At 36.5% G+C, this 26,394-nt stretch overlaps 1 protein-coding gene across 3 annotated transcripts in view; it reads right to left on the reverse strand.

Annotated features, from left to right (window-relative positions):
* Positions 1 to 26,394, reverse strand: part of COP1 (COP1 E3 ubiquitin ligase) — a 251,614-nt gene that overhangs the window by 162,650 nt on the left and 62,570 nt on the right. For all 3 annotated transcript variants that reach the window (XM_049868584.1, XM_049868583.1, XM_049868582.1), the window contains one exon: positions 22,201 to 22,258. In XM_049868584.1, the coding sequence (XP_049724541.1) occupies positions 22,201 to 22,258 (58 nt within the window). The remainder of the gene's footprint in view (positions 1 to 22,200; positions 22,259 to 26,394) is intronic.

Here is a 26,394-nt window from a genome sequence, read left to right on the forward strand (position 1 = left end):
AACAGACCTAACTGAAATTAAAAGGGTCAAACAGATTACTACAAAAAATTGTACTACAATAAATTTGAGAACCTAGAGGAAATAGACAAATATCTAGAAACACACTACCTACCTAAACTAACACAAAATGAGATAGAAAATCTGAACAGACCCATGACAAAAAAAGAGATTAAAGGGGTAATAAAAAAACACCAAAAAAAAAAAAAAAATCCCTGGCCCAGATAGCTACATTGGAGAATTCTACCAAACATTCGAAAAGCTCACACCAGTGCTACCCTACTTCAGAGCACAGAAAATGAAGGAATGTTCTCAAATTCATTCTATGAAGACAGCATAACCCTGGTCCCAAAACTAGGCAAAGACACCAAAAAAAGAAATAAAAAAGAAAATTGCAGACCAATATCTCTCATAAATACAGATGCAAAAATTCTCAACATTCTAGCCAAAAGAATTCAGTATCATACCAAAAAAATACACACCAACCAACCGGTATTTATACTAGGTATGCAAGGATGGTACAAAATTAGAAAATCAATCAACATAGTCCATCACATAAAAAGAACAAAAGGAAAGAATCATATGATCACATCATCTGATAAAGACCAACATCCATTCCTGATTTAAAAAAAAAAAAAAATCAGTAAAATACGAACAGAGGGGAAATCCTCAACATAATAAAGGGCATCTATACAAAACCGACAGTCAACATCACTCTCGACAGAGGGAGGCAGAAAAAATTCTGCCAAGAATGGGAACAAGACAAGGATGCCTTTTATCACCACTCGTATTCAATATTGTGCAGGAAGTTCTAGCTAGAACAATAAGGCAAGAAAAAGAAATAAAGGGCACCCAAATTGAAAAGGAAGAAATAAAATTATCCCTGTTCACAGATAATATGATCCTATACATAAAGAACCCCAAAGATTCCACAAGAAAACTACTGGAAATAATAGAAAGATTCAGCAGAGTAGCAAGATACGATACCAACATACAAAAATCTGTTAGATTACTATATACCAACAAAAAGGAAATCAGGTGCACCTGATTTCCCCATATAAACATTACTATATACCAACAAACAGAAATTCAAAAAGGAAATCAGGGAAACACCTGATTTCCCCATATAAACATCATTTATAATAGACCCTAAAATGATAAAATACTTAGGAATAATCAAACCAGGGATGTAAAAGACGTATACAAAGAAAACTATGAAACACTATTGCAAGAAAGCAAAAGCAATATACATAAATGAACAAACATACCATGCTCATGGACAGGAAGACTCAACATTGTGAAAATGTTAATTCTACCCAAAGCGACCTACAGATATACTGCAATCCCAATCCAAATACCAATAGCATTCTTTAACAAGATGGATAAACTAATCACCAAGTTTATATGGAAAGAGGCCCCAGCAAGCAAAGCATTACTGAAGAAAAAGAAAGAAGGAGGCTTCACACAACCTGACCTCAGAACCTACTATACAGCCACGGTTATTAAAACAGCCTGTTACTGGTACAACAACAGACACACAGACCAACGGGACAAAATCAAGAACCCAGATGAAAATCCACCCACCTATGATCAGCTGATCTTTAAGAAAGAACCAAAGTCCATTAAATGGGGAAAAGACAGTTTTTTAAAACAAATGGTGCTGAAAAAACTGGATGTCCATCTGAAAAAAAATGAAACAAGACCCACACCTCACACCATATACAAAATAGATCAAAGACTTAAGTATAAAACCAAAAGGGTAAATATCATGGGGAAAAAAAAAGAGACAATGCTAGAGGCCCTAATATATGACATAAACAGAATACCAAATGTAACTAAAAAATGCACACACAGCAGAAGATGAACTAGATAAACTGGGTCCCCTAAAAATTAAACACTTATGCTCATCAAAAGACTTCACAAACAAGTAAAAAGAGAAACACAAGACTGGGAAACAATTTGTGATTATGACATATAGGACAAGGGTCTGATCTCTAAAATTTACAGAATACTTCAACACCTTAACAACAAAAAGACAAACAATGCCATTTAAAAATGGGCAAATGATATGAACAGACACTTCACCAAAGAAGACACTCAGGCAGCTACCAGACACATAAGGAAATGTTGCAATCATTAGGCATTAGAGAAATGCAAATCAAAACTACAATAAGCTACCATTTCACGTGAAAACTACAGGCACTAATCAAACAGACCTGGCAGTCTACTTCTGAAAAGAATTTGCAAGTGAAAATCTTATGAATACCAGCAGAACACTGTCTGATGTAGTGCTGGAAGATAAGCCCCCGCCCCTCCCACCCCGGGTTGGAAGGCACACAGAAGACAACTAGGGAAGAGCTGCCTTCTCAAAGCAGAATCGACCTTAATGATGTGGATGGAGTAAAGCCTTCAGGACCTTCACTTGCTGATGTGGCAAGACTCAAAACAGCTGCAAATCTCCATTAATAACCGGAACACGGAATGTACGAAGTATGAATCTAGGAAAATTAGAAATCATCAAAAATGAAATGGAACCTATAAACATCGATAACCTAGGCATTACTGAGCTAAAACGGACTGCCATCGGCCACTCTGAATCGGACAATCATATAGTCTACTATGCCGGGAATGGCAACTTAAAGAAGAATGGTGTTGCATACATCATCAAAAAGAACATTTCAAGATCTATCCTGAAGTACAGTGCTGTCAGTGACAAGATAGTACGCCCACAAGGAAGACCAGTTAATATGACTATTATTCAAATTCATGCACCAACCACTAAAGCCAAACATGAAGACATTGAAGATTTTTACCAGCTTCTGCAGTCTGAAATTGATCGAACATGCGATCAGCATACATTAATAATTACTGGTGACTGGAATGCAAAAGTTGGAAACAAAGAAGGATCAGTAGTTGGAAAATACGGCCTTGGTGATGGAAACAATGCCAGAGAGCACTTGATAGAATTCTACAAGACCAACGACTTCTTCATTGCAAATACCTTTTTTCACCAACATAAATGGCGACTATACACATGAACCTCGCCAGACGGAACACACAGGAATCAAATTGACTACATCTGTTGAAAGAGATGATGGAAAAAGCTCAATATCATCAGTCAGAACAAGGCCAAGGGCCAACTATGGAACAGACTAACAATTGCTCATATGCAAGTTCAAGCTGAAACTGAAGAAAATCAGAGCAAGTTCACAAGAGCCAAAATACAACCTTGACTATATCCCACCTGAATTTAGAGATCATCTCAAGAATAGATTGTACGCATTGAACATTAATGACCAAAGACTAGATGAGTTGTGGAATGACATCATGAGCAATATACATGAAGAAAGCAAGAGTCACTGAAAAGACAGGAAAGAAAGAAAAGACCAAGATGGATGACAGAAGAGACTCTGAAACTTGCTCTTGAACATCGAGTAACTAAAGCAAAAGGAAGAAATGATGAAGTAAAAGAACTGAAGATTTCAAAGCGTGGCTCAAGAAGACTAAGTATTATAATGACATGTGCAAAGAGCTGGAGATAGAAAACCAAAAGGGAAGAAGATGCTTGGCATTTCTCAAGCTGAAAGAACTGAAGAAGAAATTCAAGCCTTGAGTTACAACAGTGAAGGATTCTATGGGGAAAATACTAAACGACACGGAGCATCAAAAGAAGATGGAAGGAATACACACAGTCGTTATACCAAAAAGAATTAGTCGACATTCAACCATATCAAGGGGCAGCATATGATTAGAAACCGATGGCACTGAAGGAAGAAGTCTAGGCTGCACTGAAGGCATTGGTGAAAAACAGGGCTCCAGGAATTGACAGAATACCAGTTGAGATGTTTCAACAAACGGATGCACTGCTGGAAGTGCTCGCTTGTCTATGCCAAGAGATATGAAGGGCAGTTTCCTGGCCAATTGACTGTAAGGGATCCATATTTAAGCCTATTCCCAAGAAAGGTGATCCAGTGGAATATGGCAATTATCAAACAATATCACTAATATCACATGCAAGCAAAATTTTGCTGAAGATCATTCAAAAGCGGCTACAGCAGTATATCAACAGGGAACTGCCAGAAATTCAGGCCGGATTCAGAAGAGGATGTGAAACCAGGGATATCACTGCTGATGTCAGATGGATCCTGGCTGAAAGCAGAGAATACCAGAAGGATGTTTACCTGTGTTTTATTGACAATGCAAAGGCATTCGACTGTGTGGATTACAACAAATTATGGACAACACTGCAAAGAGTAGGATTTCCAGAACACTTAATTGTGCTCATGAGAAGCCTATTCATAGATCAAGGGGCAGTTGGTCAGACAGAATAAGGGGATACTGATTGGTTTAAAGTCAGGAAAGGTGTGCATCAGGGTTGTATCCTTTCACCATATCTATTCAATCTGTAAACTGAGCAAATAATCCAAGAAGCTGAACTATATGAAGAAGATCGGGGCATCAGGATTGGAGAAAGACTAATTAACAACCTGTGTTATGCAGATGACATAACCTTGCTTGCTGAAAGTGAAGAGGACTTGAAGCACGTGCTGATAGAGATCAAAGATCACAGCCTTCAGTATGAATTACGCCTCAAAATAAAACAAAAATTCTCACAACTGGACCAATAAACAACATCATGATAAATGGGGAAAAGGTTGAAGTTGTCAAGGATTTAATTTTACTTGGATCCACAATCAACAGCCATGGAAGCAGCAGTCAAGAAATCAAAAAATGCATTGCATTGGTCAAATTTGCTACCAAAGACCTCTTTAAAGTGTTGAAAAGCAAAGATGCCACCTTGAAGAGTAAGGTGCACCTGACCCAAGCCACGGTGTTTTCAATTGGCTCTTATGCATGTGAAAGCTGGATGACAAATAAAGACCACAGAAGAATTGACACCTTTGAATTACAGTGCTGGAGAATACTGAATATACCACGGACTGCCAAAAGAATATACAAATCTGTCTTGGAAGAAGTACAATCAGAATGCTCCTTAGAAGCAAGGATGGAGAGACTATGTCTCACATACTTTGGACACGCCGTTAGTGGGGAACAGTTCCTAGAGAATGACAACACACTTGGTAAAGTAGAGGGTCAGCGAAAAAGAGGAAGACCCTCAATGAGATGGAATGACACAGTGACTGCAACAACGAGCTTAAGCATAACAATGATTGTGAGGATGGCGCAGGACCGAGTAGTGTTTCATTCTGTGGTACACAGGGTCGCTATGAATTGGAACCCACTTGATAGCACCTAACCACAACAACAATTAAACAGATATATAAATAACAAATATTGGCAAGTTTGTAAGGAGACTGGAACTCTTATGAAGTGGTGAGCGAATGTAAAATGGTACAATGACTATGGAAAACGATACAACACCTCCTTAAAAAGCTAGAAGAAGAAATATTATTCGATCCAGCAATCCACTTCTAGGAATACATCCTACAGAAATAAGAGACGTCACCCGAATAGACATATGCACACCCATATTCACTGCAGCATTACTCACAATAGCAAAAAGATGGAAACAACCTAAGTGCCCCAAAACAGATGAATGTATAAACAAATTATGGTATAATCACACAATGGAATACTACGCAATGATAAAGAACAATGATGAATCTTTGAAGAATCTCACAACATGGACGAAACTGGAGGGCATTATGCTGAGTGAAATAAGTCAATCACAAAAAGACAAATATTGTATGAGACCACTATCACAAAACCCAAGAAAAGGTTTATATACAGGAAAAAAAAAATTGATGGTTAAGAAGGAGAGGAGGAGTGGGGAGGAGAAATCACTAACTAGATGATAGACAAGTTAACTTTGGTGAAAGGGAAGACAATATACGGACGTCAGCACAATCTGACTAAGGCAATGTCATAGAAGCTTCCTAGACACATTCAAACACCTTGAGCAAACAAGTTACTGGTACTGAGGACTGTGGATCATGGTCTTGGGGACATTTAAGTCAACTGGTGTAACACAGTTCATGAAGTAAATGTTCTGTGTCCTGCTTTGGTGAGTAGTGTCTGCAATCTTAGAACATTCTGAACAGTCATCAAAGATACATCTGTTAGTCCCATCCCATCTGGGGCAGAGGAGAATGAAAAAAACCAAACACACAAGGAAAATATTAGTCCAAAGGACTAATGGACCACATGAACCACAGCCCCCACCAGCCTGAGCCCAGAAGAACTAGATGGTGCCCAGTTACCACCACTGACCACTCTGACAGGGATCACAACAGAGGGTCCCAGACAGAGTGAGAGAAAAATGTAGAAGAAAATTCAAAATCACACACACACACAAAAAAAGACCAGACTTGCTGGTCTGACAGAGACTGGAGGAACCCCGAGACTATGGCCCCCAGACACCCTGCAACTCAGAACTTTGGCCACCCCTGAAGTCCACCTTTCAGCCAAAGATTAGATTGGTCTATAAAGCAAACAAAAACACAGATGAGGAACATGCTTCTTGCTTCAATCAAGGATATGAGACCAAACAAGCAACACCTGCCCAAAAGCAAAGATGAGATGGCAGAAAGGGACAGGAAAAATGGATGGACACAGGGAACTCAGGCTGTAAACGGAAACGGGGAGAGTGCTGACACATTGCGGAGATTGCAACCAATGTCACTAAACAATTTGTGTGTAACATTTTTGAATGAGAATCTAACTTGGGCTTTAAACTTTCACTCAAAGCACAATAAAATTGAAAATAAATAAATAAGACATTACAAAAAAAAAAAAAAGATTACAGCCAAAAAAACCATATGGAGCACTTCTACTTTATAACACACAGCAATTGCCATGAATCAGAATTGACTCAACAACAATGGGTTTGGTTTTGATTTACCTAGTACAAGTACTAGAACTGAAATTTGGAGACTTTAAGCTACGGGCCCACCATAGGTGGGGGAATTGAAAATAGAATTTGTAAGACACAATTTACAAACTGGAGGAGAAATCTGAAGGAATTACTGAGAATGACACAGAGTCAAGAAGCCAGAAAATCTGACGGAGAAGACAGAAGATAGAATGATAAAGTCTAGAAGACTACCAGGCCACTCAGAGTTCCCAGAAAAAGACTAAGAGATTGAGGAAGAAATATCTGAAGAGTTGATAGTTGAAAATTTTCAGAACTGATAATAGATACGAATCCACAGAGGCAGAAATTATTCTTACCATGTATGATAAATAAAAAGACATGCTATTAGACACAGGTAAAATTGTGTTTTTGTCTAAAGGTTAAAAGATAATCTTTAAATCAGACAAGAAAATACAATTCCCCCAGTGAGAACAATAATTAAAAAGGCAAAACACTTTTACATAGCAATAAAATCTAGAATACAGTGGACTAGCATCTTCGAAGAGTCAAAAAAAATAACTCCAACCTGAAACCCAGGACCCAAAAACTTCTCACAATAACAGGAGACAAATATTTATCCATGTTAATACAATGTTTACTAGTAACAGGCTATTTCTAAAAGAATTTCTGAAATTCTTTACTTGAAAACTACAATAACACAAAATGGAAGATGTGAAACACAAAATGAGTAACTGTGCAAGGAAGACGCTAACAAAATAAATGATTCTAAATACTTCTGTATAAATTATGGTATCTAATATGTAGAGTTTAAAAATAGGGCAGAACATACACTGAAGAATAGCAATTAATAGTCAGAAAGGAGGGATCAAAGTTTCCCCTTCGAAGTTCTTATACAGTTTAGGAATATATACTGATTAAGTTCAGATTCTGTTTAGACAAACTGTGCATAAATTTCAAGAAAAAAGAATAGTAATAAAATATTTAACATTCAAATCAGTGCTGGAGTGAGGAAAAGGGTTTAAAAAAAGTAATTTCAAAATGGACAAAAAGAAAGCATTAAGGAGTAAAAAAGAGTGAAACTATCAGTAATCACAATAAATGTAAATAGATGACACTATTTCCAACAGTGATCAAATGGAAACTTTATGCCATTTACCAAAGAAAAAAACACCTAAAACATAAAGACACTGAACACTTGGAAGTAAAAACATGAAAAATGATACACTAGGCAAGTACTAACAAAAAGAGAAAATGCAGACTCCATTTAATAAATATAAAGACACTGTACCCAATTAGAAAATGTACATTCTTCTCATGCATACATGGGATATTTATAAAAACTGAGCATGTTATTATGTCACTGATAATATTTTTATAACCACACACCAATATATCTCATGAATACAGATGCAAAAATTCTTAACAAAATATTAGCAAATAAAATTAAGTATTACATAAAAAGAATTATACACTATGATCAAGTAGGGTTTATTACACAGATGTTACACACTGGTTCAATACTCAAAAATCAATCAATGTAATCCATAGGCTAAGAAAAAATATCACATGGCCATACCAATCCATAAATCATTTCACAGAATTCAACACACATTCACAATTTGAGGAAAAAAAAAAAAAAACTCAAAAATACAAATAGAGGGGAAAACTTCCTCAACTTAATAAAAAGCATCTAAAATAAACCTATAACTAACATTGTTTTAAATGGTGAAAAGACTGGATGCTTGCCCCTTAAGATCAAGGCAAGCATCCCATGGCATCACGCTTATTCAACATAGTGCTTAAATTCTAGCCAGTGCAATAAAACATGAGGAGGAAATAAAAGGCAAACAAAATGAAAAGGAAGAAATAAAATGTCCTCACTTGCAGATAACATGACTATTTACATACAAAATTACAAAGAATTTACTGAAAAGGAAAAAAAAAAAAAAACCTCCTAGAACTATAATAAGTGAGTTCGGCAAGATGCCACAATACAAGAAAAATACGCAAAATCTGTGTTTCTATATTTATTAGCAATAAACATGTGGACAATGAAATTAAAACTACAATCACTGAAAAAAATATTTAGTTGTAAAACTAATAAAATATGTATAAGACTTCTATGCTGAAAACTACACAATGCTGATTTAAGAAATGAAACATAGAGACACATACCATATTCATGGATTAGAAGGCTTAACGTACAACAGACATCAATTTTCCCCAAATTGACAAGCAGTTATAACACAATTTCTATCAAAATACCACCAAGAAAAACACAATCTAGCAAAAAAAATAAATAAAAATAAAAATCTTGCATAGTACAGTTTATTATGATAAAGTTGTCAATTCTCTCTCAGGTAGTAGGCAAGATTATTCTAAAACTTATATGGAAAAGTAAAGAAACTAAAACAATTCTGAAACAGAACAATAAAGTGAAAGAAATCAGTCTACTCAACTTCACGACATTTTATACCTACAATAATCTAGATTATATGATATTGGTGGAAAAAGAGACATGTAGAATACAGAATCCAGAAATATGCCAAAACAAAATATACAGTCAACTGATCTTTGACGAAGTAACAAAAGCAATCCAGTGGAGGACAAACAACCTTTTCAACAAATGGTGTTTGAATAAATGAACATCCTTAGCCAAAAAAAAAACTGAATCTCCACCTAAACAACATTTGTTGTTTTTGTTAGGTGCCATAAAGTAGGTTCCAACTCATAGCGACCCCATAATACAACAGAACGAAACACTGCCCAGTCCTGCGCCATCCTTACAATGGTTGTTATGCTTGAGCTCGTTGTTGCAGCCACTGTGTCAATCCACCTCATTGAGGGTCTTCCTCTTTTCTGCTGACCCTGTACTTTGCCAAACATGATGTCCTTCTCCAGGGACCGATCCCTCCTGACAACATGTCCAAAGTATGCAAGATGCAGTCTCACCATCCTTGCTTCTAAGGAGCATTCTGGTTGTACTTCTTCTAAGACAGATTTGTTCGTTCTTTTGGTAGTCCGTGGTATATTCAATGTTCTTCGCCAACACCACAATTCAAAGGCATCAACTCTTCTTCGGTCTTCCTTAGTCACTGTCCAGCTTTCACATGCATATGATGCGATTGAAAATACCATGGCTTGGGTCAGGTGCACCTTAGTCTTCAAGGTGACATCTTTGCTTTTCAACACTTTAAAGAGGTCCTTTGCAGCAGATTTACTCAATGCAACGTGTCTTTTGATTTTTTGACTGCTGCTTCCATGGCTGTTGATTGTAGATCCACATAAAGTGAAATCCTTGACAACTTCAATCTTTTCTCCATTTATCACGATGCTGCTCATACCTTGTACAAAAATTAACTTAAAATGGATTACGGAGTTAAATGTAAACCACAAGCCTATAAAACATTTAGGGAAAAAAAATAGGAAAAATCTTTGAGATTTAGGGTTAGGCAAAGAATTCTTAAACCTGACACCGAAAGCAGAGTCCAAAAAAGAAGAAGAAGAAAAATAGAAGATAAAGTAGACCACATCAAAATTAAAAACCTTTGTTCTGTCAAAGACACTGTCAAGAGGATAAAAAGATAAGCTAGAGATTGGGAGAAAATATGTGTAACCTGAATGTTTAACAAAGACCTTCTTGCTGTTGTTAGGTGCCACTGAGTCAGTTCTGACTCACGGCAACCCTATGTACAACAGAGAGAAAAACTGCCCAGTACTGTACCATCCTCACAATCATTGCTATGTTTGAGCCCATTTTTGCAACCACAGTGTCAATCAATCTCATCAAAGGTCTTTATCTTTTTCGATGACCCTCTACCATACTAAGCATGATGTCCTTCCCCAGGGACTGGTCCCTTCTGAGAATATGTCCAAAGTACATGAGATGAAGTCTCACCATCCTTGCTTCAACGGAGCATACTGGCTGTACTTCCAAGACAGATTTGTTCATTCTTCTGGCAGTTCATGGCATATTCAATATTCTTCACCAATACCATAATTCAAATGCATATATTCTTTGGTCTTTCTTATTCATTGTCCAGCTTTTGCATACATATGAGGCAAATGAAAATACCGTGGCTTGGGTCAGGTGCACCTTAGTCCTCAAAATGACATCTTTGCTTTTCAACACTTTAAAGAGGTCTTTTGCAGATTTACCCAGTATAGAAAACCCTGGTGGCATAGCGGTTAAATGCTACGGCTGCTAACCAGAGGGTCGGCAGTTTGAATCCACCAGGCGCTCCTTGGAAAACTCTATGGGGCAGTTCATCGGAATCGACTCAAGGGCACTGGGTTTGGTTTTTTGGTTTGGTTACCCAATACAATACATCATTGTTTGACTTCTTGACTGCTGTTTCCATAGGTGTTGATTGTGGATTCAAGTAAAATAAAATCCTTGACAACTTCAGTATTCTGTTTATTATGATATAGCTTATTGGTTCCAGCTGTGAGGACTTTTGTTTTCTTTATGTTGAGACATAATTCATACTGAAGGCTGCAGTCTTTGATCTTCATCAGTGTTTCCAGCCCTCTTCGATTTCACCAAACCTTGTTTGGTGAAAGTTCTTTGTAAGTTTTTCTCCAATCCTGATGCCTCCTTCTTCATACAATCCAGCTTCTCAGATCTTTTACTGAGTTACAGATTGAATAAGTATGGCAAAAGGGTACAACCCTGATGCACGCCTTTCTTGATTTTAAACTATGCTATATGCCTTTGTTCTGTTTGAACTACTGCCTCTTGGCCTATGTATAGGTTCCACATGATCACAATTAAGTATTCTAGAATTGTTATTCTTTGTAATATTATCCATAATTTCTTATGATCCACACAGTCAAATGCCTTTGTGTACTCAATAATACACAGGTGAACACCTTTCCAGTATTCTCTGCTTTCACCAAGATCCCCATGGCTTGAATTTCTGGCAGTTCTCAGTTACTGCTGCAACTGCTTTTGAATGATCTTCAGCAAAATTATACTTGAATATGACATTGTTTGATAATTTCTGCATCTGGTTGAATCACCTTTCTTGAGAATAGACATAAATATGGATCTCTTTCAGTCAGCTGATTAGGTAGCTGTCTTCCAAATTTCTTGGCATAGATGAGTGAATACCTCCAGCAATGCATCTGTTTGCTGAAACATCTCTATTGGTATTCCGTCAATTCTGGAGCCTTGTTTTTTGCCAATGCCTTCAGTGCAGCTTGGACTTTTTCCTTCAGTACCATTGGTTCCTGCTTATATGGTATCTCCTGAAATGGATGAGTGTCAACCAGTTCTTTTTGGTACAGTTACTCTGTGTATTCCTTCTTCTTCTTTTGATGCTTCTTGCATCGTTTAGTATTTTCCCCATGGAATCCTTCAAAACTGCAACTCAAACCTTCAATTTTTTCTTCAGTTCTTTCAGCTTGAGAAATGCCAAGCATGTTCTCCCCTTGCGTTTTCTAATTCCAGGTCTCTGCACATTGTCTTCTTGAGCTGCCCTTTGAAACCTTCTGTTCAGCTTCTACTTCAACATTTCTTCTGTTTGCTTTAGCTACTCGGCTTTCAAGAGCAAGCTTCAGAGTCTGTTCTGACAACCATTTTGGTCTTTTCTTTCTTTCCTGTCTTTTTAATTACCTCTTGCTTTCTTCATGTATGATGTCCTTGACGTCATCCCACAACTTGTCTGGTCTTTGGTCATTAGCGTCAAATTCATAAATTCTGTTCTTGAGATGGTCTCTAAATTTGGATGACATGTACTCAAGGTCGTATTTTGGCTCTCGTGGGCTTGTTTTAATTTTCTTCAGCTTCAACTTGAACTTGCATATGAGCAATTGATGGTCTGTTCCACAGCCAGCCCCTGGCCTTGTTCTGACTGATGATATTGACATTCTCCATGGGTCTCTTTCCGAAGGTGTAGTGGATTTGATTCCTGTGTATTTCATCTGGCGAGGTCCACAAGTATAGTTGCCATTTATGATGTTGAAAAAAGGTTTCTGCAACGAATAAGGCAGTCTTGCAAAATTCTATCATGTGATCTCCAGCGTCCTTTCTATCACCAAGGCCGTTATTTTCCAACTACCAATCCGTATCCTGTTTCCAATTTTCGCATTCCAATCACCAGTATTAAGCAAGGTATCCTGACTGCATGCTTGATTAAGACTGTAGAAGCTGGTAAAAATCTTCAGTTTCATCTTCTTAGGCATTAGTGGTTGGTGCATAAATTTGCAGAATAGTTGCATTACTGGCCTTCCCTGTAGGCGTATGGATATTATCCTATCACTGACAATTTTGTACAGCAGGACAGAGCCTGAAATGCTCTTTTTGACAATGAACACAATGCCATGCCTCTTCAAGCTGTCATTTCTGGCACAGTAGACTATATGATTGTCTGATTCAAAATAGCCAATATCAGTCCATGTCAGCTCACTAATGCCTAGGACATCGATCTTTACGAGTTCCACTACATTTCTGACAACCTCCAATTTTCCTAGAGTCATACTTTGTACATTCCAGGTTCCAATTATTAACAGACGTTTCCAGCTGTTTCTTCTCATTTTGAGTCATGCCACATCTGCACATGAAAGTCCCGAAAGCTTAACTCCATCCACATCATGAAGGTTGACTCTACCTTGAGGGGGCAGCTCTTCCCCACTTGTCTTTTGGCTTCCAAGCTGAGGGGACTATTATCAGAAAATGTTCCACTGCTATTTATAAGGTTTTCATTGGCCAATTTTTTAGAAGCAGATCACCAGGTCCTTCTTCCTAGTTTTAGTCTGAAAGCTCTGCTGAAACCTGCCCAGTATAGGTAACCCTGCTGGTATTTGAAATACCAGTGGCAGAGCTTCTAGTACCACAGGAACACACAGGCTACCACAAGTATACCAAGTGATTCTGGACAGGGTCTTTAAGCAGGAAAAAAATTTTTTTCTTTTGCTATGAAGGACACTGTTCAGGAAATTGCTGCAAAATGAGTGAGTTCTCTCAGTTTGAAAATAATATTGCAACGTTATTTGCTATAATCTCACCAACCTATGGTGGGAAAAAAATGTAGGCAGTGTATATCACAGATAAAAGGCTTATATCTGTACTAGGTAACAGTCCTCAAAATTGATCAAGAAAGATCAAAAAACCTTGTAGAAACAAATGGACAAGAAATATGTATATATAATTCACTAAAAAGTATTTTTTAAAAAGTATATTAAAATATAAGTAACTATATGAAAAGATGTTCAACTTCACTCAATTAGAGAAACACAAAACTACTCTGTGATATATTTCTTACCCAACAGATCGGCAAAAATTATGACAACTCATTCTGTGAGAAGGGCTGTGGGGAAACACGTACACTCATACATTGCTGGGGAAAATGCAGATTGGCACAATCTTTTAGGATGGAAAAATGGGGCAATTTGGCAATTTCTTTATATATCTTTATGAAAGAGGAAAGAAAGCTCCTCCCTGCAGAAGAATGCTAATACTTTGGAAGAATGAAGTAATTAGAAAATTAACATTTGGCAACCACCATATTAACAATTATTTCAGGTAAGATGAACAGATGCTCAAAGGTAACTTTATAGTGTAGAAATGTGGCAGGCAGCACCTCAATCAAACAATCATGGTTAACATCACTAGTATTGAGAAAAAAATAGCCATCATGTGCCTCCAGACATTACAAAATAAGGATATACCTCACTTTGTGGTGTTCCTGACAAAAATGGATTGCCTTAATCTAATGATAAGAAAACATCAGCCAAAGTCTAACTGAAGGACATCTACAAAAAAAAAAAAAAAAATTACCTTTTCAAAAAGGTCAATTTTGAAGTAAAAAACTGAGGAATTGTACCAGTTTAAGACAGCTTCAAGAGACCTGCCAACTCAATGTACCAAATAATTCTGCACTGGGTCCTTAATCAGGGGAAAAAAAAAAATTATTTTGCTCTAAAGGACATCATTGGGGGAACTGCTGCAATTTAAGTGAGTTCTCTCAGTTTGATAAAAAAAATAATATAGGAATGTTAATTCCCTGATTTAGCTAACTGTACTATAACCCAGTTAGCTAAATTAGGGAATTAATTGTACTATGGTATGTAAAAATTCTAAAGCAAAATCAACAGGCAATTTAAAAATCCAGAAGTGTAAAATAATTTTGAGTAAAGTTTGTATTTTTCTAGCTTACTTACATTACATAATTAGAATTTTCCAATTCTATTTCACCTGGAAAACATTGCTTTTAACAGCAGTAAACTAATCTTCAGTACAATTTCTATGGCTATTCTATTATGGTTGGGCACATTCACTTTTCGAGATTTTTTGCTCATAAAAATATCTCTGGTATATAATCTTTGCATAGTAATTTGAGTCATTCTTTACAATAAATTTCTATGTATACAATTACCAAATCAAACTTTTTTTCAAGTTTGTGATAATAAATATTGCCAAGTTGTCTTCCTGAAAGGCTACCAACTCTCTCCCTCTACCTTCCCTATCCCCACTCCACACACAGACACACAGCAAGTAAGAGCATTTCCCATTTTAAAACATTCTCTTCATCCTCCTGAATTCAGTCATACCTATTAGGTGATATGGAAACCTTGGTAGCGAGCGTAGTGGCTAAGTGCTATGGCTGCTAACCAAAGGATCGGCAGTTCGAATCCATCAGGCGCTCCTTGGAAACTTTATGGGGAGTTCTACTCTGTCCTATAGGCTCACTATGAATTAGAATCAACTCGACAGCAACAAGTTTGGTTTTGAGTTTATTAGTTGGTATCTCTGGTACTTTACATTAGTTTGTATATACTTTTATATTGGGGAAATTGGTTATTAATTCACAGTGGGCTGAAGGTTTGAATTTTTTTTTTTTTTTTTTTTTTTTACCATGTTCTTCATCCATTTTTCACCCTGTTTGGGCTTTCATCTTTTCCTTAAAAGTTATTTAAAGCTTTTTACATTTTGAAGCAATTAAACTACTTATCTATCATACCTGTGATACTTTTCTCAGCGTAGGTTTAAATTTTGTTTATGGTGCTTTCTAATATGCAGGCTCCTTTCTTAATTTCTATAATTTCTATGGTTACCACTGATCTGCATACCACCTTAAAACAAACAAACAAAATAAAAGTTGCCATCAAGTCAATTCCAAATTCTGTGGCAACCCCATGCGTTACAGAGTAGAATTGCTCCACAGGGTTTTCTTGGCTATAATCCTTATGGAAGCAGATCACCAGGCCTTTTCTTCTGAGGCATGACTGGGTAGTTTCAACTACCAGCCTTTAAAGTAAGCAGTCCAGTGCAAACCACTGTACCACCTATGGGCCTATGCCATATAGTAAACTCTTTACATCTTTTAGTTTAATTTTTATTCTGCTCTTTTTGTTACAACAGACTTAGAATACAATTTAATAGCTAGTTGGGTAAATGCCTTCATCATCATTATACTCTAAATCATTCGTCTTACCAAATAAACTTTAAAGATAGTTGGTCATACTCTCAGTACATTCTTAAAAAATATTCTTGGGACTTTTTTACTGGAGTCACATTAAATTAATAATTATGATTATCAGTTTATTCAAAATGTTCAACAATTGCTTTAATCTATTCTAATACACATTTTCCTTGAAAATTAATCATTTCATTAAGACTGCCATTTTTATCAGTATACATCATCATAATCTACTCCATATCATGATAATAGTCGATTTCAATTTATGTTGTATATGGGCTCTTTTTTCTTGACTCGTCTTTCCACATTTACCATATTCAGTTTTCCCCAGCTTCTTAAATTGAAATGTCTAGTACTTTTACTTTCAGTCTTATCTAAAAAAAAAAGCATTTAATGCTATATATTTTCTTGAGTGCAATTATGATCATATTCCATAAATTTTGATATGTAATGCTTTCACAACTATTATGTTTTTGTTCACTTGTATCTGCATCTGGAACTCTTCTTTGGCACAAAAGTATCCATAGTGTTTAGTTTACTTTTTTCCCAGATTACCATCTATTTATTTATTTATTTAAGGTTCTGATTCGAAGAATGCAAGTGGTACAATTTACCCTGTTTTAGAATAAACTCACTCTTTTAAATGCTTCAACAACCCATAATGTGTGTCCTCTGTCTTAAAGTACAAAGTGAGACAAGTATCGAGAAACAGATAAAAATCTAGCTTAACTCATCTCACTCAAAGAAAAATCAATGCCTTTATAATGGGCCTAAGAAGCCCCTGCAGGAGGTGGTCTCTGGTATTTTTACCTCATCTTCTACTTTTCTCTCCCTTGCTCACTCCCCCGCCTCCAGCCACACCATGCTTCTGGGCCATGTCAGGCACACTCCTGTCGTAGGCGTATGTACTTGTAGTTCCCTCTGCTTGTAACTTCTTCCCAGAGATATCCATATGGCTTGCTCCCTTACTTCCTCTTTGCTTAAAAGTCATTTTAGTCTGTTTACTGTTAGTATCTCTTTAACCTGTCTGAAGCTTGGTTACAAGCAGGAATTTCTGTCTGCTAAATTTCTGTTCAATGATGTATGTACCCCCAGAACTTGCAGCAGTGCCTAGTAAATGGAAGATACTTAAAAAACTCTGTCGTTTGAGTAACTGAGTATTTAAAAGTACAAGCTCTGAAGCCATAAGTCCTGAGTTAAAATCCTAGCTCCTCCCTCTTACTAGTTGTTACCTTGGGCAACTTCCTTCTCTATGCCCTGGTTTCCTCTCCAATAAAATAAAATAATAAAAGTACTGAACCCATAGGGTAATTCCGAAAATTAGTTAATACATGTAAAGTACTTAGAACAGTGTCTGTGAATAATAAATACAAAATAAATTTTTAACTAACCACTAGTATTACTACTTTAAGTTCATTTTCTGAGCTATACTTGAAAATCTTCCACCATGATTAGGTTTTAATCAATTTTTTTTCTTTATTCTTTACAGTTCTACTTTATACAAACCCCAATGCCTTATAATTTGGCACATAAATTATTATTGCTTTTGGGGGTATACATTTTATCTACATGAAAAATTCTATGCTTTTACCCTGAATTCTGTTTTGGTCTACACTTTTGGAGTTTTTTGTTTTGTTTGGGGTTTTTGCTATTTGGCTTACATTTGTAGGGCTTATCCTCAATTATTCCTCTACTTTCAATCCTTCATATATCAGTTCATTCTAGGCCTGTCTGTTCTAAAGAGTATAGTCAGGAAGCGAAAGGCCTTCAGCCCAGTATGTCAATATCGGTTCCATCCCATAAAAACACTAGTAGGAATTCCTCCTCAACAACTACTCTGTCCTCTAGCAGGTGCTGAAGTCAGATTCTTTTGGGCGATCCAGACAATTAAATTCTTTTTGCTGTTGTAAGCTGCCGTCAACTCATGGCGGCCCCATGCAAAACTGAATGAAATGCTGCCCAGTCCTCCACCACTCCCATAATCGTTTGCAGATGGAACCGTAGTGATCCATAGGGTTTTCAGAGGCTGATTTCTTTTTTAAGGAGATCAGATCACCGGGCCTTTAAATCCTTAGGCATGCTTTTCCTCTGCATACAGGGACTCACAGATTAGACAGGCCTTCCCTGATTTTCTCATCTTCTATAAATTCTTTTAAGTTTTCCAAGAGAGGATGACAAAGCAATATATCAATAGGATTTCATGTGGGTAGAGGTTGGGAATATATTAGTGTACTATGTCAGTCCAGAAGTTTCCTTCACTTCATGATAAGGGTAAATGCTTAACTTTAGAACAACCACAGGCATTTATTCTGATTGTTTTTATTTTTCCTCCAGATTAAATTTCTATTGTTTTCTACCTCATGAGATTTGCTAGAAATTACAAAGCAATGTTAAATAAATGGTAACAGGCAGTCTTTTCTTCTTCCTCTATCTATAGTTTGTCAATGTCCTCTAGCCAAAGACCAACAGCTATACATCAAATTTTATTTACTGCTCACTCAGTGCAATGAGGTAGACAGCACACTATAGGTAAGAAAGAGGTGTCTCAGTAAGAGAGCTGGAAATGGCTTATGGAGAATTAGGCTCCTGTTAAGTGATTTAGAGGAAGATTCAAGTAAATGAGTCTTTGCTCTGGATTGAATACTACCAGGAAAAAGGGATAATTCTATGACTGGGTATGTTAATAGATCTTATCTAGAAAGACAGAAGACTACAGTAAGGATAAAGTAAAGAAGCATAATCATATCAGCCAGGATAGGGAGGTATTTGCTATTTTTGCACAGTAGGCTTGTTTTTCTGTGTGTTTAGACAAATTTACAAAGTGATCTTGTTTTCTGTTTTGCTTCCTCAAGGTCAAAGAGTGGCCCTGTCTGAAGCTGATGTTCTGTGAGATTGCTTATGTTCAAAAGGAGAATACCAAGGACTTGCTGTGAATGCCAAGTCAGTTTCCAGATAGACTGCTTTTCTCTCAAGTTCTTAAGGTATCTTTCAAGTAAAGACTTTTAAATTTCTCCTGATATATCCCACCCACTACCTCTTATTAAAAAACACATGAAGTTAAGAGTTTTCATGACTCTTCTAAAATAGATAAAATTCAATCTATGAACTTACTATAAAAAAATAGGTCAAATGCATGCATTCAAATGATGATAAAAGCTTTAACTATTTTCCAAGGCCAAATCTCTACCACTGCTGAATTTTACTCAAATGTTACATGTTGGTCTGTCTAGATTCACAGTAACAATACAGAATACTTCAGTTCTCAATTTTTTAGACAATATACTTGAAATAATCCTTATTGAAAAACAAAATTCACCTGATTCTTTTGCCCTCATATTTTATCAGCCTTATTTGCAGGCAGCAACTCTATTTAAATAAGCATTAAAAGGTTATGATGTCAAATACACTTAACCATCCCTAAATTTTAGTCTTTTGGTGCTCTGTAAATCTTTAACACAGAAATGAATGAAAGGTGACCACAAAAACCAGTTGGTGTTATGTCTTCACTCTCCACCCCCACCAAAGAACAAATTGCAGCACTTGCATAAATGGTGATCTAACAGTCCCCAAAGTGTCTATGAGAACTAAAATCTCTTTTAAATGATATATGTACTGAGGATACTATAGATAATTTGTCATAAATGGTTTAATTTAGACTAATGGTCCTGAAAATGATCAGTTTTATGAAAATCTTCTTTCAAACCTATTTCATAATGACTCTAAGCGCAAGGTTCTAAAAACCTGTGATTTTAATAACTGCAAATAATCATATTCCACACTTAACACAGTTAACCAATCACATCGCTAGTAGTTCAGATTCCATCTGCTTTCACCTACCATACAACAATTACTCAGCTGTTTCAGCATAATGAAGACGTTGCATTATACAGTGCTTTTCAAATTGCTTCTCAGAACTCAAAGGTCCTAGATAACTCTGCATGGATCATACTCATGCTTGATGTCCTTTTACAGCTATACCTACTCTTCCCTTATTAATATGGTTAGGTACCAAAGACCAGGTTGTTATGCAAAAATGGAGGATGATCACATCAGATCACAAAATGGAGGGTTGCTACATCATTACATAACAGCCAAATTACATCATAACTGCCAAACCACTGAGAATCATGGCCTAGCCAAGCTGACACATAACCTTAACCATCATAACCAGTGTTACCCTTACCTCGCACCTCAGCGTTCACCACTGCCAGATGTATGTCGTTAGTACTTAATAAAATAGTCAGATAGTAGATGTTTTACCACTGTCATACATGCGAAATGTTGGATAATGATACAGTTGATACAGTAGCAGTATGTGTATAGGTTTAACTCACATAACAAGTTTTGAGTTAACAATTTTCTATCCTAACAACTCTTGAAAAACTATACCACCTGTTGATGACCCTTTTTTTTCCACTATAATGACAAGACATTTCAAGACAGTGTACACCATTAGAAGTAATACTTCAACATTACAGCTTAAAGCAAGGACACACTAAGAGATGCAATAAAATAATTTTTAATCAGAGAATATCATGAAACAAATCTGAACTCTGTACAATGTTCGAATGAATTCAAAACATTATTGTTTTCGGTACAAACGCTTAATGAGGGGGATGGGGGTAGCATCTTCAGTCTACCCTCTTTAGTCTGTCAAACCTGTGTACTATTTTTGTGTTTTGAATTCATTCATGTGATTAACCTTTGTTTTACCTTAAAGGTGGTTTACTGTGCTACAGCTTTCTTTTTAAGTGCCTTATTTTAAGTGGTAGCCATCCAAGTATTGGGAAAAGAAAAATAAAACTATACCATCCAGAAGGATTTACTAGTCATTTTGACAAAAAATATTTTCGTATCTTCTCATATAAATATACAAATGAATATGTATTAAACAAGTCTCATTTATTTTCTTTTGCTATAAAGGATATCAGGACAATCATAAAATCTGAATTAGATCTAGGGAGTAAAAACATCACTGTATCAGTGTTAACTTCCTGAATTTTAAAATTGGATTGTAGTTACACGAGATACTGCCCTTGTTTTTAAGAGGTTTAGGGGCATTATTTAGACGTTATGGGGCATTACATCTGCACCTCACTCAACTAAAAGAAAAAAATCACATGTGTATATATGTAGAGGAGCTCTGGTGGCACAGTGGTTAAGTGCTCAGGCTACTAACCGAAAGTCGGCAGTTCGAATCCACCAGCCGCTTCTTGGAGACCCTATAAGGCAGTTCTACTCTGTCCAATAGGGTCACTGTGAGTCGGAACTGACTCAATAGTGGCCGGTGGTATATGCAGAAGAGAGAAACAGAATGTGAATGATAGAGCAAACGTGATAAAATACAAACATCTGGACAAACTCGGTGAAGGATATAAAGGGATTCTTCTTACTATTCTTATAACTATTCTGAGTCCAAAATTATTTCAAAATAAAAAGTTTTAACAAATTCATGACAGTCCTCAAAAGTAAGTCTGACAAATATCAGCACCCCCAAGTCACAGATAAAGAGAGTGAAAATCAAAATAATCATGTAATTAATTAGAAGAGTGGTGAAGCTAGTGTCTATCTTACTCAAGTGTCTAGTCAGCTTTCTACAGAAAAGCTTGTTTCAACATGATGGGTAATTCATTAAGAGATTGCAGCTTTAATATCACCGAGAGAAATCATGCTCTGATTATTCATAATTTTCTTTTACAGTATTTCTTTCCTCTCAATGGCTAATATTATCTATATGTTAATTTTTTTTGACTCTTACCACTGATGAGCAAAAAATAACTCATTCTGCCATTATTTTTCAGAGCTAGTTAAGCCCTAATCAATGCCACAACATTCAAAACAGGTATCTTTATGACATGACATTTTAGAAAAGTAATTCATGATATTATAGCTCAGGTGATTATACTTATGACACCACTAAAACATACTGTTAAAAATACCATTTACCTGAGAACTGCCACTGAAACCTGGAGGTTGGCTGTACTCTGTGGAATCAATAATACTACTGTAAAACGAAGAGAGAAAAATGTGATTTTAGTGTTTACATTATCAACAGAAAAGCTGAATCTAAAATATATAAAAACCAAATATTTCTAGTTTCTAAGCAAAGGGAACATTTACTGAGAATAACTGAATTAGACATCAAATAAATACTTAACTCTTAAACAAAAATCAGCAAATATTTAAGCAATTTGCCCCTTCACTCCACCACCTCAAACTTACACACCAAGAATGAATGTCAATAGAGAATACGTAAAAGGCAGGTGTACACGTACATGTATTTGCCTCTATTTCTTTTTCAGATAAGTTAATAAGTTGTCTGGAACATTATTTAAGGAAAAGAGGACTTAGAGTGCTGGGGAAATAGTAAAGTACGTAACCAAAATCGATGGTTAACAAATGCTGCTATGCCACCGTGAGGTTTATGATTAACTTTGCCAAAAGAATTTGGTATTTGTCCTTGACTCCTGAGAGGTAACCTAGAAATCCTTGGGAGTTTCCCAGTAATCTAAACATCTTTGATGAGAGCTCCAGGCCACACCTAACAGGTTATATTAATGAGGTGACTCTTGGGGTGGGCGCTGGGCAGGTCAGAAAGATCTATGTGGTGATATTCGCTACGTGACTGGGGGAGGAGGAGCCTGAGGGGTTCGAGTTCAACCTCTTGGGGCAATGATTCAGTCAATCGTAACTATATAACGAGACCTCCAATACAAGATACTGCATCTCCAGGGGCTTCTTGGTTGATGAAAGACATCAATGCTCAGGGAATGCAGCACATCCCTCTCTAAGAAACAGAAGCTCTGCATTGGGAGCCCTCCCAGACCTCACCATATGTGTCTCCTCATTTGGATCCTTTTTGCTATAATAAAACTATAATAGCAGGTATAGTGTTCTCCTTAGTTTTATAAGTTGTTTTAGTGACTTATCGAACCCATGGGAGTAGTGAGAGCCAGCAGGTAAAAAGTGGAATGCACCTGGGGGCCTCCCAGCTTACTGGTGGTATCCTGAGGGGGTACAGGAAACCCATAAATTTGTAACCAGAAGGTCAGAAGTGAGGGGGACCTCTTTGCAAGATCTGAGCTTACGGCTAGCATCCTGAGGTGGCAGAGGAAACCCCTGACTTTGAAGTAAGCAGGTTAGGGGGTTGAGGACCCCCGAGCTACAGCTAGCAACCTGAGAAGGTAGAAGGAACCCCTGAATTTGTAAGCCAGCAGGCCAGAAGCGAAAGTATTGTGGGGCTCTCCAAGCTTGTGATTAGCACCTGAGGTCTTGGACAGACTCTCAGTCTGGAAGACCGTTGCCCTCTAACCTGTAGGATGTGATCTCACTCTGGTGGTCAGGGTCAGAGGAAGAAATACTACATTTACAGTTGGTGTCCAAACAGAATGGAAATGGAATTCAATTACACAGATTTCCCTTAGCCACTAGAAATTTACATGCCCTTGAACAAGTATCTTATAATCATTAGTCTCAGTTGCCTCATCTGCAAACTATTTCTTCAACCCTTCCACCTCTAAAACGTTATGATAAAGCCTCACGTGAAAGAAAACTATCAAAGGAATAGAATACATGGCAAAATAACTTTTTTTTCATTACCCAAAACCTATATACTAGTTTCTTCTGCTCTCGTCAAACATAATCTGCTTTCTGTGTTGGCTCATTTTTCTTGGTTACATTCTCTCTGCATTCTCCTGTGCAGCCCTGTGAAATGCTCTAGAATTCCATATTATCTTTTTTTTCCTATTAATTCTATCTTACCACTTTAATGAGTCCTAAATCAAAAAACCAAACCCAGTGCCGTGGAGTCGATTCCGACTCATAGTGACCCTATAGGATGGAGTGGAACTGCCCCACAGAGTTTCCAAGGAGCGCCTGGCAGATTCGAACTGCCAACCCTTTGGTTAGCAGCTGTAGCACTTAACCACTATGCCACCAGGGTTTCCTCTAATGAGTCCTATCTCACATTTTTGAATAAAATAAATTAGCCTATGAAACTATCAATACCTGAAAATAGCATGACATATATATCGAACATGATAAATCCAGTCATTGTTCTTTTTATAATCTTCTTCTCTATTCCTATTTATATTATTGCCTACCCTAGTGAAATTTAAGCAATTGAGGGTACTGATTGAAATGGTTCTCTCTCTATAAATACCCAAAATCATTAATTGCACTAGTACTCAGATAACCTCAATGGTTGTGAAAGACACAATTAGGAGCACAGACCTTGCCAACAAGAGTGGGTCTGAATTTCACTGTTTAGCTGCTAAATGACTCTGGGCAGGTTATTAATCTCATTTGGCCTCTAGTGTTCCCATTTATTAAATGTGGCTGACGCTTCAAAGAGGTCTAAGATTCACATAAGATGTATGTAAAGTTCTCAGTACAATGCCGAATATGGAAAACATTCAATAAATTTTAACTTCTATCATTAAATAACAAAATGTCATAAAAATTCAAATTTCTAAAATTTTAATAAATCAGACGGAACTCTCCACACAGTAATACTCTAATTGAAGAGCAGGGAAATCTTGTATTAGCCTAACCCACTTTATAGACATATATTAGGGAGAAGAGAGAAAAACGGCTGCCTAGAAACATAAAACAACTACCAAGTCTTTCAAATAAATGTCAATAGGTCATAAAAATTTAATAAGGACATCAGTAAATGGCAAGGGCGAGAAGAAACTGTCAGAATGGTAACTAAAACTGATTTAGGACTAATAAATTTTTTATCAAGATTGGAAAACAAGACAATAAAGTAATTCCTAATGTCCTTGCTGGTGACAATGAGAAGCTTAGCTACAAACATAGATAAACACCATGCAGCCGTTAACCCGAGGCACAGAGGAAATTCAGCTACGCAACGAGACGTCACAGAGTGACTCCCACTATAAAGTATCTGCCTCCAAAAGCAAAGGTCTTTAAATTATGTGCCTTCAAAAGCAAAGGTATATCCTGCAATCAGAAGCCAGACTGTTAAGCCAATTTCACACATCATCGAACATGAATAGGTATCCTGGCAAAAATAACAGGCTGGCTGACTGGCTCACTTCAGGCTGGGCACTGATTTGAAAAAGGATGTTTTTAGTAGACACAAAATTAGCTAATTAAATTATAAAGAATATTTTTAAATCTATGAGCAAACAAGGCACTGAGATCACTTAAGGCTCAACATAAAGACAATAAATACGAAATTTCTAAATAAGTAAGGGGATCGAATTGATTTAAAAAATTTGTGTACACACAAGAAATTAGACTAACAGCTATCACTGATTTCTTTTTTTCATTATTATAAACTTTGGACAGAGAAAAATAAGCTATTACAGTCTATAAACCATATGTGGCTACAGGCAAAAACGTTCCTTTCCAGTATTCTCTATATAACTACTGAACCATAGTTCCCCCCAAAACAAAACTAAGCAAAAAGTAACCTGAAAAATAATATGACTTATAAATTTTTAATAACGATTTTTTATGGTGTTAATTTTTTTCAAATGATAGTTTGCCACTGTTTTATTTCCCTTCTACTAAGTAATTTCTATTGCTATTAATATCAGAGCTAAATTGACTGCTTTTCTCAAAATAACGCTTTTCCATCAGTTACTTAAGGCGTTTTCTCTAATACATCAGAGAATCATAGTGTATTTTCACTTCCTTTAAAAGCATTGAATTTCCAATTAATACCTCCCATTTGCTAAGCAACCCAAAATCTTGTGGCCTCAATTTTGCAGATACCTTAACAGGTACTAGAAAGCCGTCTGTGATTTTTTTTCCCCTATGTACCTTTTAACATGAGACAAACAAATTATCCAAAAATCAATGTGACTCACGTATCTACTAACTACAAAAATAATACAACTAACACCTACTGAACGTTTACTATATGCCAGGTGCGTTCTAATTTCTTTAAGTGTATTATCATATTTTATCATTCAAGACAAGTATTATTATCCTTATTTACAGAGGAGAAAAACTGAGGTATACAAAGTTAGTAAACTTGCCTAAGGTCAAACTGCTAATAAGTTGCGAAGGTGAAATTTGTACCCAGGCAATATAACTACAGAATTCTTATGGTAAGACTGCACAAGGGACCTATGCTTTCTCTTCTTGAGGAATCATCACCTTGCCATT

Source organism: Elephas maximus, chromosome 24, assembly GCF_024166365.1.
Source record: "Elephas maximus indicus isolate mEleMax1 chromosome 24, mEleMax1 primary haplotype, whole genome shotgun sequence".
Lineage (NCBI taxonomy): Eukaryota > Metazoa > Chordata > Mammalia > Proboscidea > Elephantidae > Elephas > Elephas maximus.